Source organism: Pleuronectes platessa, chromosome 17 (genome assembly GCF_947347685.1).
Source record: "Pleuronectes platessa chromosome 17, fPlePla1.1, whole genome shotgun sequence".
In the NCBI taxonomy this organism is placed as follows: Eukaryota; Metazoa; Chordata; class Actinopteri; order Pleuronectiformes; family Pleuronectidae; genus Pleuronectes; species Pleuronectes platessa.
Window position 1 is genome coordinate 1669211 of NC_070642.1, and position 13093 is coordinate 1682303.

The 13093-nt window shown below is 41.8% G+C and overlaps 1 protein-coding gene across 1 annotated transcript in view; it reads left to right on the plus strand.

Moving 5' to 3' along the window:
- Nucleotides 1-475: 475 nt before the first annotated feature.
- Nucleotides 476-13093, plus strand: part of cenpe (centromere protein E) — a 34780-nt gene continuing 22162 nt past the window's right edge. Inside the window, exons 1-17 of the mRNA XM_053445830.1 lie at nucleotides 476-739; nucleotides 1214-1326; nucleotides 1423-1512; nucleotides 1621-1739; nucleotides 1816-1935; nucleotides 4262-4343; nucleotides 5534-5601; nucleotides 5673-5747; nucleotides 6875-6926; nucleotides 7053-7140; nucleotides 7378-7507; nucleotides 7734-7853; nucleotides 7947-8099; nucleotides 8184-8331; nucleotides 9038-9137; nucleotides 10762-11233; nucleotides 11803-11859. Coding sequence (XP_053301805.1) covers nucleotides 684-739; nucleotides 1214-1326; nucleotides 1423-1512; nucleotides 1621-1739; nucleotides 1816-1935; nucleotides 4262-4343; nucleotides 5534-5601; nucleotides 5673-5747; nucleotides 6875-6926; nucleotides 7053-7140; nucleotides 7378-7507; nucleotides 7734-7853; nucleotides 7947-8099; nucleotides 8184-8331; nucleotides 9038-9137; nucleotides 10762-11233; nucleotides 11803-11859 — 2043 coding nt within the window. The 5' untranslated portion in view covers nucleotides 476-683. The remainder of the gene's footprint in view (nucleotides 740-1213; nucleotides 1327-1422; nucleotides 1513-1620; nucleotides 1740-1815; nucleotides 1936-4261; nucleotides 4344-5533; nucleotides 5602-5672; nucleotides 5748-6874; nucleotides 6927-7052; nucleotides 7141-7377; nucleotides 7508-7733; nucleotides 7854-7946; nucleotides 8100-8183; nucleotides 8332-9037; nucleotides 9138-10761; nucleotides 11234-11802; nucleotides 11860-13093) is intronic.

A 13093-nucleotide genomic window follows, 5' to 3' on the forward strand; every position in this document is an offset into this window, starting at 1 on the left:
AATTCAGCCCATAGTAAAAAAATGTTTTCAACCTAATTTCTTTAAACACAGGCAATGATTATTTCACAAATATACTGGTGTTACATGTCTAATTAGGAAGCAGTGTACATGATATGGTTCATACAGTATGGACGTTTGTTAATGTGCTGCAAGGCCTCCTCAACTAGGTGGTGACTCTGAATAAATCTAACGGGAAGGGCGACTCGGTGTCATCCGATGTTGTGCTCAACGTGGGCGGAGGCATCCACGTTGAGCGAAGGGAAGACTGCAGTCAGGAGTACTTGGCCAATTTACTGCTCCAAACTTCAGCACTTGACATGCTGCTGTGATTCAACAATTTCGTAAATTGAGTTAAATAAATTACATCAATCTATCTATCCATTTATCTATTCAGTCCAGAGGGTGGCGGTAATGCATCGAAAAGCTGGTTTGCCAACCTCCAATAACCACCAGTCGAAGAAGAACAGTTGAAGACAGCAATGCGCCATCAACGCGTCCAGTGTGTCCAATCCAAAGAAGAAGAAGACGTTAACCAATCAAATCCAACTGGCTGGATTTGAAAAACGGCGGAGAAAGCCTCTTCTGGTTTGCGTAGCAACAGTTTCATAGGCATATCCGCATATCTAGTTTATTCTAAACTAATTAATGAATGGACATTTGAATGCGGCGACTGAACTTGAAAAATGACCGAAGAGTCCGCTGTTAAAGTTTGTGTTCGCGTCCGTCCGCTTATTGCGAGGTAAGTTTTTCACTACTTAACTTGTTCGTGTTAGTTTACGTGCTAATGCTAACAACTGTAAACGTTACCGACTGACAATGTATACTGTTGTATAATGTAGTTCCGAAGTAAGGACGCAATGGCGAGTCTTAGCAAATGGTAAGTATCTATAATATTGCATACGCCTTGAGTTTATTGATATTCACCAGCTTAAACTAAGTTACGCCTGGGCCTCGGTGGCTGCTGCTGTTGTTCACACTGTTGTTCACACTAGCAGCGTGTTTTCCGCATTTTCCTATGAGGTGCCATGTGTATCGCATCGCCTGGGCAATGAACTTAAAGTTATAAATACCAAAAAGATGAATTAAATACATTACACCTGTTCACACAATTCATCAATCACAGAGGCAACCCAAAACATTGTCTCTTGAAGCTATTGTCCAGGCAGTCTGTTTATGTTTCCATATGTCTTGAAAAATTTTCCTTTTTTTACAGGGAAGAAAGTACAGCATCAGAGAATGCAGAGCCTGTCCAGCTGTTTTGGAGAACTGATAAAAAATCAATTCATCAGATCGATGATGGGAATTCCACCAAGACCTTCAGTTTTGGTATGTAAAGCAGCATGTGCAGGCTTAAGAAGTGGGTTTCACGATATCGCTATCACTTTGGGGCATTTCGTATAAACTTATGGTAATTGTCTGCAGATCGAGTATTCACAGCTGAAGAAACAACCAATCAGCTTTACCAGGACATTGCAAAGCCCCTGGTTGTCTCCACTGTTGAGGGATACAATGGTAAGTAATGGAAGCTAAGTGTTGTCAGATCTATCCTGTGGTACCATGTTGTTCCATCCTGCTTATTGTAGCTGAACTATGTTATTTATTTTTACTCGTTTGTCACAGGAACCATATTTGCTTATGGGCAGACTTCTTCTGGAAAGACCTTTACCATGATGGGGAGTAACCATATACCTGGTGTGACACCGCTGGCTGTGGAAGATGTTTTCCAAACCATTAAAAATGTAAGAGTTGTATTGTGCTGCAGTTTGTTGAGTAATTACTGTTTATTCTAACCAGTGCTTTTCTTTTTCGCCGCAGTGTCCAAAAAAGGAGTTCCTTCTCAGGGTGTCTTACATGGAAATCTACAACGAGACTGTGACTGATCTGCTTGTTGACAGCTGGAAGCGAAAACCACTGGAAGTCAGAGAGACAATCAATGTAAGTGGACCATTTACAAGTTTGGGTTTTAACGACATTAAAAAAAATCTGGATACTTTTATGAATCTTTCAAGGCTTGGTTTTCAAACATGCACTGAACTTTGGAGATCCTTTGGAGTTTCTCCGGAGAAGCTGTGCTTGTGAACGCAATTGTCAGTGAAAGCCTAAAGTCTTTCTGACAGATGTAAAAATGAAGGCAAAAAACAAATCGAAAGAAATCAAAAATCTCTGGATGAAAAAGCAGTTCCACAAGTGTCGAAGACACTAAAGATGTCAAGAGAGTTTGTGCTGATAAAAGCCGTCAACTGTGCTGATGTGCTGTAAACTCAAACCTATGATCTCTGCAGTAGAATCAATGTGTGACATCCTGCAGCATCAACTCCCAACTAAATTCTGTGGCGGATGTGCAGTTGTTGTGAATGCATCTGTGCAGAATGGGTGAAAGGAAGAGAAAGTTTCGGACCTAATTCTCCGGAGTTCCTCCCCTGTCTGTCATTGTTGTAACTCTTGGGTGCCAGGTTCGTGATGGCAACAACATTCATAAAAACACTTCCTCCTAGGTTATATGTCTTCAAAGGAAAAGCACAACAGTCGGTTTGTTGCCACAAGGCTTCATATCATGCTGAATTACAGAGCAACATTGGTTGCATTAGTGCCTCATATTTTTTCCATTTAGTTGCACCAACACATTTTTCAGGTGCACCCAAAAATGTTCACTTCTTCTTTTGGTACCACAATAATACACCTGTTATACCTTTCTTAACTAGGGCTGGGTATCGCCACTGATTTCCCATTCTTACCTAAGTATTTTTTACAAAAGTAAAATAACAAACTTAACACTCAAATTCAACTGCACTGTTATTTATCATCCAGCCGGGGCGGCTGTGGCTGAGGGGTAGAGTGGTCTTCCTCCAACCTGAAGGTCGGCAGTTCGATCCCCAGTCTGACCCATCTGCATGCTGATGTGTCCTTGGACAAGATGCTGAACCCCGACTGGACCCAGCAAAGTGCTGCAAATAGATGCACTGTATGAATGGGTGTGTGAATGGGTGAATGTAAAACTGTACTGTAAAGCGCTTTGAGTGGTCATCAAGACTAGAAAAGTGCTATATAAATACAAAACCATTTATTTTATTGTATGATTATCATTATTAATTAGTTATTTTCATTTCTTTTCTTCAAAATAAATAACTACCACCACATTGTTTGCAGAGAAGGCCCTGCTTGTACTAAAAATGTGGAAGATAACTTCGTAACAGGTCTTTATTACTTTCAGTGTGTAATTGAACCCTACGTTCTCAATAACCGAACGGTCGCACGTTCGCTGCTATAAATACACCTACGTCACTCGTTATTGCTTTGACAGTCTGAATTATTTGCAAGCAGCAGCTTTAATGCCACATGGAGCTTAGTTTGCACTGAACTAGTGAGACATGACTCTGGTTCTGGTTCAAACGAGTCGGCATGTTCAATGTGTTACCAACTAAATGTCCGACTGCAGTTGCGCTACGTCGACTTTTATATGATCCACTCGTATGGTAAATGGCTTTGTATTTATATAGCGCTTTTCTAGTCTTGATGACCACTCAAAGCGCTTTACAGTGCAGTTCTACATTCACCCATTCACACACACATTCATACAGTGCATCTATTTGCAGCACTTAGTTATTCTATGGGGGGGCCATTCGGGGTTCAGCATCTTGCCCAAGGACACTTCGGCATGCAGATGGGTCTGACTGGGGATTGAACTGCCGACCTTCAGGTTGGAGGACGACCACTCTACCCCTCAGCCACAGCCACTCTGCCCCTCAGCCACAGCCGCCCGTTGTCATTATAGCGACTGTGAAACTGAAGTGTTCCCACACAGCATACCTAAATGATGAGCAAGGGTCTTCACACTCTTGATTGTCTGCGGTCGGTATGACCACGAGCCTACAACTAGGGCTGGCCGAAAAAACATAGATAAATATTGCAATATAACTTTTCCTCTATAGAAATTGAACACGTGTTGATATTACATCGATAGAAATCATTCCATCCATGTTTTGACAGAAAACATGAACAGACAATGAGAATAGTGCCGTGCCAAACCAATCATAATAGCCGGAATTGAGTTACACACACATCAGGTAAGGTTTTTAGTGACGGAACTTAATCGTATTTCTGCTACATTCATTGTTTAAGCGAGTCTCCTAAGAGAGAACATAAAAAATACTGGGCCATAGCTCTTCTGTAACATACTTAAAGTGTGGTTGCATCCAAAGGAAGTTATTTATCCTGTTTTACTTGATCATTGTGCTTTTTTCGTGATAATTTCTGTGTGCAGAAAAACATCTATGTGGCTGACCTTACTGAGGAGCTGGTTACATCCCCTGCACAAGCCCTAGCCTGGCTTCGGAAAGGAGAAAGTAAGTTCTGATTATATAACTGAACATGAGAATGATGCCCCTCATAACCGATGTGTAATATGTAGGGCTGAACGATTTGGGGAAATAATCTAATTGCGATTTTTATTTTTAAATTGCGATTGCGATTTAATATGGGTTTGTTTTTTTAAAATCTTATTTGATCCTCTTCCCAGCCCCAAAAAAACGTAATGAATGATTTAAATGTGACCAACACAATATTACATACATTTACTGTACAATATTCTTTCCCACATTTTTATTTAACTGCTCATTACAGAAACAAGAACAACAAATCGGTGTGCATTTAAGTAATTTAATCAAAGTCATTGTATATATAAACAGAAGCCATGCACTTTAATAAAACCTTTGTGCAAATTTAACATCTTGAGAATTTTTTTTTTTTAATTATAGGTATCTTACTGCTCCAAAGTCAGTAACATTTCCAGTATTGGGAAGGATACTTTCAAAACGTATTCCGTTACAGAATACAGAATACATGCCCAAAAATGTAATCTGTATTGTATTCCGTTACATTAACTAATCTGAGTAACGTATTCTGAATACTTGGATTACTTCAACATTGAATTGCATTTATAAGTGTAGGAATACGGCGTTGTCATAGTCAGTGGAGCAGCAGCAGTTTAAGCTCTGTGTCCGCGGATGCGGCGGGCCAGCTGGATGCGATGGAAGTGCAGCTTGCGGATCAGCAGCTCCGTAGATTCCTGTTCATGTCCGGTTGGTCGTGCAGCGGTATGGAGGCGCCGGACCTCAGCAGGAACACCCCCATGCTGAAGACCTCCGTCTCGCAGATGTGCATGTAGGTGACCGGGGGGCTCTGGAGCCCCGCCGCACCGGAGCTCGGCTTGCTTTTCCGGAGAGCGATTTTCAGGTCCGCCGCCCGCACAGCGGTCACCTGCGAGATGAGCTCGCTCTGTGTCCGCCACGTCGGCCGAAGACTCTAGGACCCTGTAGGTGATGGAGGCTTGCTTCGCTATCTTCTGGATCAGAGGAGTTTTGTGGTCCCGCAGCATTCTGGCTGCGGGTGAGGACAGCACCCCAGTGCCCTACTCTCTTTCGCACGCTGCGATTAGAAAATCACGTTTTATCATATCGCTGTTTTATCGCAAATGCAATTAATCGTTCAGCCCTAGTAATATGCATTGTCTTTCATGCACAACCTGCCTTTTTAGAGAACCGCCACTACGGTAAAACAAAAATGAACCAGCGGAGCAGTCGTTCACACACTATTTTCCGAATGGTAAGCAAAACCACAACAAACATGTAGGATTCAGAGGAAATCAGGATTTTCATTATATTATTTTTCCATAGATCCTTGAAAGCCGAGAAAGGAGTGACCTAGCATCAGGTGAAAATGCGGATGGTGCTATTATTGTGTCTCATTTGGTAAGTTATCTCCCAGCTCCTTTTTTTCTGTCTTTTAGGGCTGTATTCAGTAAGTAAACAGCATAGGCTGCACACACAATGTACTAACACACACCCATAAAGTGCAAGGCTGCACCCAATCAAACACAAAGCAAACTTTAAGCACTGCACAGGTCCCAAGAACCTCTGACCAGAACCAGTGACCAGATATTACTCCTGCTATTACAGCTCCCACCTGCATGTTGCTCTTTCTTAAATGTTTTGCTGGCAGAATGCTGCAATTGCTGCGTCTGCATTTTGATATATCCATTTAGAATGGTCAGATTTGCTATTTTTGTAATTTCTGTTAAATGCTCAATGTACGAGAATTAATATACACAAAGAAAGGCAGTTATGGAACTTTATCTATTCAAGGTACAATATTCACATTAATATCAATCCAATGTTCAAGGCACAATATTTAGCTTCTCCGTTAAACAATATGTTCTGCAGAGGAGCTGCTACTGCAGCACCATATTTTTGCATAGGCTCGCCCTTGAATATGGCCACAGATATAACAATATTAGTCCAGTGTACTCAAATAAATACCAGTACTTCACAGTATGAAGTCCATGCATCTTCCAGTCCTGCAAATATTTAACAATAAAACTGCTTTTTTAAAACAAAAACATGGATTAGGTGAACATATACGCTTGATTACTTTGTGTTTAGGTTTCTCAAAACTCTTGAGCATCCTAAGAATAAATGGTTAAGTAAATGGAACTTAACACATGTGTCCGGGACACAGCTCACTATAGTTGATGCTGGACAGTTTTTACCATGAGCTTTACAGTGTGGTAACCAACCGCGGTTTTAATAATTGTAATTTCACATGGTTATACTAACTGTTTGGAATTTTACCATGGTTAATTGTGATACAGGTTGTATAGTTGTTGTATAAAAACTTGTGATTCCCACTCTTCAGTCTTTTAACAAAATGCAACCACATATAGTTTCGAGCCAGCTTCATATAAAGGTACATAAAACAACCAACCAGTTGCCTGGGAGTTTAAAGCCTCACCAAATAACTTAACTTTGCCTTCGATCCTGTATCATAGTTTGTGTTGTAATTATATTTTGTTCACTATCAGTTTTGCTTAATCTTCTAGAATTTAGTTGATCTTGCTGGATCTGAGAGAGCAAGTCAAACGGGGGCTGAAGGTAAGGTTTTGACAGAAGCCACATGAAAAGTCTGCTTTATTAGGCCTGATGTTATGTTACTTAACACTATGTAAATGCAAAGTTATCTTGTGAGTGTACAGTAATTCACCAGTTCTAATCTCTAAGGCACACGTTTCAAGGAAGGTTGCAACATCAATCGCAGTCTGTTTACCCTTGGCCAAGTGATTAAGAAAGTGACAGAAGAAAGCCAGAAGTGAGTAAACAGTGGACATTCAATTCATGTGTTTAATTAGTCACGCTTTTTTTTTTTTTACATTTTGGGAAATATTCGCATTTGATTCCTTTCTAGAAGGGAACAATTGTTACACAAAGGAAAATAATGGAAGCAAAAATAAACCAACTTTACACATTGTTATTAAATGCTTCTTTGTCTTAATTTATTGTTTTTTCAAGTTGCTGAAATTTGCTATATATTTTTCTCTGTCATCAGGGGTTTCACGAACTACAGAGACAGTAAGCTAACCCGCATCCTGCAGAACTCCTTGGGTGGGAACGCCAAAACGGTCATCATCTGTACCATCACTCCTGTCACTCTAGATGAGACCCTTAGCACTTTACAGGTTGGTAGACTTCTAATATGTTAAATGGTGTTATGCAGTGTGTTTTAAAGGGGCTGCTCCTTTCCGCTGTACGTTTATGAAGGTTGAAATATTGCAGCTTTGCCTCGGCTCAGTTTCCCTCTAACATCTCGAAAAGTCAGTGTGTTAGTGTAATATGAGAAAATATGAAACATTCGAGCAAACATGAAGCACAGCAAACGATTCAGAAACTGTTTACTCTTATTAGTTTGCCAGCACTGCAAAGAAAATGAAGAACGATCCCCATGTGACAGAGGTGTCTGATGACGGAGCTCTGCTCAAAAGGTACCGAAATGAAATTGTTGACCTGAAGCGACGACTTCACGAGGCAAGTGTGATAACTCTTTGTTTCTCTTTATTCATGTTTTGTTTGGCCCATCTGTGTAATTTCCCTTGCTGACCTGAGGATGACATGATACAGGTATCTTCAGAGACACAGACTACAGTGACTGAGAAGGAGGTTCTATCCCAGCTCCTCCAAGAAAAAGATCATCTCCAGAGAGAACAAGAGGACAGAATCAGAAACCTGACCAAACTCCTTGTCACCAGCTCCAACCTGGTTCCTGTTAAAAGGGTATCTTATCACAAAATCAAGCTGTTATTAGACCTGTGCATTCTTGTCGTTATCAAGTCAAATCAATATTCTTTGGTTTTCAAGATGCCTAAGCGCAGAGTTACATGGGGAGGAAAGATGCTCAGACTTGCACCTTTATCTGCCTGTGGTGGTTCATCTAACCTGAGCTTTGCAGAAGCTTTCACTCTTAAAAGGAAAGCTGATCGATCCTGTCTGATGGAGCTGACTGAAGGTGAGTAGGAATACATCTATCTTGTAATACCAGAAAACTCTATTTGTAGAAAGAATCTCAAACCTTGCATGTACTGGTGTACTGTAACCCTGCACGGTATGTGTGTGTCTGCAGACACGCGTACACACACACTCTTACAGAAGGAGTAGAGTTCTTCCCATTGGTTACTTTTCACACAAAAAAACATCACATGTATTTAGTTATTTATTTATACGGCCACTCGTTTGAACAATAATAAAGAAAATTTTGCTTAATTTTATGAAAAAATTATAATTTAGGGAGGAGGACTCACTAAATGGTCTGTATTTATATAGTGCTTTTCAATTATTGATGACCGCTCAAAGTGATTTATAGTGCAGTTTATTGCCATTCACACACACAAATTCATACAGCGCATCTATGGCGAGGAATTGTTTTCTTTTTCTATGAGGGGCAATTCAAGGTTCAGTTTCTTCCCCAAGGCCACTTCAGCATGCAGATAGGGTAGATTGGGATCAAACAACCGACCTTCTGGTTGGAGGATAAGAGTTCTACCTCTCAGCCACAACCGCCCAACTAATGACAAAGAATAATTCTGAAGTAGTCTTCTGAGCATTACCTCAAGTCAAATAGCCTTTTTCAAACGCACTTACTAGTGCAGTGCCTGTTCAAAACCTGTTAATTTTTCTGAAATTCAAAAAAATGCATATATGGTTTATTTTAACAGATGACGAGGAATTTGATGCTCACTGGGAGATTCCTGATGAGCCATCAGATGACATGGAAATGAGTCATAGCTCAGTGACTGTGCAAAGCTTTGGAGACAGGTAAATGTGTTTCTACCAACAGTTAGATTAGTTATCTCAAGACAGCAAATTGAGATAACAATTAGCTGTCTTTCGCAGTATATTTGGGTCATTGTCCATCTGCACTGTGAAGTACCTTCCAATCGACTTTGCTGAATGTGAGCAGACAGAATGTTCTTATAGACTTCAGTTTTCTTACAGCTGCTTCCGTCTTCTTTCAAATCATAAATAAACACTATCGACCCAGTGCCATTTGAAGCCATCACACTGCCTCCCCCTTGTTTTACAGATGATGTGTTTCGGACCATGAGCTGTCCCAAGCTTTCTCCATACTTTTCTCTTCCCATCATTCTGGTACAGGTTGACCTTAGTTTCATCTGTCCAAAGAATGCTGTTCAAAGCATGCTGATGTGTCCTTGGACAAGATGCTGAACCCCGACTGGACCCAGCAAAGTGCTGCAAATAGATGCACTGTATGAATGGGTGTGTGAATGGGTGAATGTACAACTGTACTGTAAAGTGCTTTGAGTGGTCATCAAGTCTAGAAAAGCGCTATATAAATACAAAACTATTTACCATTTACTTCCGAGAGTCTTCACTTCACTAGATGTTGTGAAGGGGTCTCTTTACTATGGAAAGGATTTTCGTTTTTCACAGCATAAGGATGGCCTGTTTCACTTTGAGAGCCCTTTTGGATGTTGTGGAATTGTAGCAACAGCTTCCAAATGCAAAGGCCACACCTAAAAACTACTCCTGCTCATGAAACAGCTTCTGAGTCAATTGTCCAATAACTTAAGGTCCCTTGAAAGGAGGGGACAATGTATGAAAATTGTTGCAATTCGTAAAACCCTCCAATTTTGATTTAAATACCCTCAAAAGATAGTCTGTATCTCAATTATTTCGTTTCAAACCCTTTGCAATATCATACAGGGCCAAAATTATGAAAATTTTGTTGCGGTCCAAATATTTGAGAACCTAACTGTATATAGGTTTGCTGTGTCTCCCTCCAGTCTCAAGAACATGGAGGAGATTCAGTACAAGGAGACTGGTCTTTACACAAAGAAAGCTGGACTGGTCTCTGGCAGGGCTTCAACGAGCAGGCTACTGGTGTCCGACAGTTTGGTCAGAAACAGGCTCCATGAGGCTGGCATGAGGACCCGACATCCTCTAGTGAGACCTGTGCTCATAGTCAGACACTAAGCAGCTTGACTCGCCAGAGAACACCGGAAGTGGCAGGGCTGCCACTGGCACCCATTTTCTTCTCAGATGAGAACAGGTTCACACTGAGCACATGTGACAGGTGTGACTGAGTCTGCAGACATCCTGGTGAATGATACGCTTCCTGTAACATCGTTCAGGTTGACCGGTTTGGCAGTGGATCACCACTGGTCTGGGGAGGCATATCCTTGCAGGGTCACAAAGACCTCCATATCCTAGTTAGCGCCTGAGAGACTGCTGCTAGGTACGGGGATGAAATCCTCAGGGCAAAATTCTGTCTCTGGAGGTCGTTTTTTGGGGGCTCTGGCAGTGCTCTCCCTGTTCCTCTTTGCACAAAGTTAAAAGTGATTCACAATCACTTGTGTTTCTAAATTGACAGATTGATATCATAACATAATATCATCTGTATGTTCTATCTTTTAACCAGTCCCAAAGACTATACCTCTCCAGACTGGATGCGTAACCTTTCAGGGAAAGTGTCCAACCTGGAGCTGCAGCTGGAAATGGAGAGTCAACAGAAAGAGGAGGCCATGACGAAAGTAGGAACATTAGAAGGAAGAGTTGAAGAGATGGAGCTGCAACTGCAAACAGAGGCCCAGCAGAAACGGGAAGCCTTGGAGAAAGTACAGACAACCGAAAAGAAGGCAGCAGAGCTGGAGCTGCAACTGCAAAAAGAGGCCGTGCAGAAACGGGAAGCCTTGGAGAAAGTCGAGACAACCGAAAAGAGGGCTGCAGAGCTGGAGCAGCAGCAACAAAGCAAAGCGCTGGAGGCCATGGAGAAGGTGCTGATGTTGGAATTGAGATTGGCAGACCTGGAGAGACAGCTTGAAGAACAGAACCACGGGCAGACTGAAAATGAACAGGTGGCTGTGTTTGAAAATACCTGCTCTCTCCCCCAAGTGAGAAATACCTTTTTTAAAGGTGATAATTCATTCATTATCTACTCACCACTATGCAGATGTTGGTTGAAGGGTTTGAATCCACAAAACACTGCTGGAGTTTCAGAGGTAAACAGTGTAGCAGCCGAATCCAACAAAACTGAGGATATTATGGGCTCATCTTCAGACGGAAAGAAACAACAGGAAAAACACATAACATGCCTTTATACTGCTCCTGTTGTCAGCCACGTGTCTGCAAGCCCCGACATTCTTGTTCGAACCCGAAACGTGGTCATTTCCAACGTGTATATGCCTAAAAGTCCACCAGAATTGGCTGAGCTGTCAGACTTTAGCATTTCTGATGGTCCCTGAATACAAATTGTTGCAAGATATCACTCCAGCAGCATTTTGTGGACTCAAACACTTCACCCAGCCCTCCATTGGCATACGGGTGAGTAGATAATTAGTGAATTATCATTATTGGGTTAACTACTCTTTTAAAACACAATTTTCTTTTGCTTTAATTATTTCTTCGCTGGCTGGGCAGTGTTAGCCTGGTTCAGTACTTATTTTCATACCTTGTTTTTCAGATTAGAAAAGAGTTTGCAGAAACCATCCAGCTGTGTGAAACTCTTGCTTCAGAGAAGGTAATGCTTGATGGAGCCCATCTGCAATGAATAGAACCTTTCCACTAGGGCTGCTTGATTATGGAAAAAAAGCATAATCACGATTATTTTGGACAATGTCAAAATCACAATTATTTAAACTATTATTAATATGTGCCCTTATTCTGAAGTCTATGCTTTATTTATTTTAATCACTTCCGGTTCCGGTAAACACCGATGACGGCTGCGTGTCTTATTCCTCCGTGAAACCAGGATATCGGTGCCCGGTTATCAAACCCTTAGTGATGGCAACCCTAACACTGAACAGCCAGGCGGGAGCGCGCTTGAGAATAGCTGTGCGCGGTGCGGCCGCTACATGGTGTGCTGCTGCCCTCCCTGCTTTTCCACTCGCAATGTTTTTTCTACGCCGGTCAACACACACACACAACTCGCCTCCTTCACTTTACTGCTGCTTCAGAGTGAGAGCCCCCGCGCAGTGACATTCTCAAGTGCGCAGGCGCCTGGCTGTTCACCCCACCCCTCTTTCTCTCTCTGTCTATCTGCTTGTGTGCTTGTAGTGGATGGGCAGAGGGGGACATTTAATTATGTGATTGTGAAAATTGGGGAAATTAAAACTCCAGGACAACAGAAGGGGAATACAAAGTATAGGATGCATATTTGATAATTTATATCATATAAAATATGTCATTAATATCGTTTAAAATCATTCTTCAGTGTGTTTCCTGGCATGATACGCTCGCGGCGTGCGAAAAAATAGACTGTGGATGTTATTGGATGCAATGTTATTCAGTTGATTGACATGTAGGTTTATCTAATAGGAAGCCCCTATGTTGATATGTTGTGGACCAATAGGATGAGTAAATGAATGTGGGGGGCGGGGTCAGACACTGAAGCGAGGACCCAAATAAGAATGTCAACATTAGTACACAGTCTGTCTCAAGCACATTATTAAGTAGACTCGACGCCGAAACAATCAGTGCAGGGGTGGCGCATCGCAGCCCATGTGAACCAATCAGATCGGTCCGTTCATGATCAGGCTAATGGAGGTTTATTAAGGTCAGTGGTGTCAAACTCAATCACAGAGAGGGCCACAGTTTTAAAAACTGGGACTACGACGCAGGCCAAACAGGATCAAGATTTATTCAACAGTACCGACAGGATATTGGAACCTAAAACCAAAATCAACGTCCAAGCGTCCACCGTTTTGGTTTGCGATACGTGAAGAACCGCGACAAGTCTTCCTGTCCAACCCCCC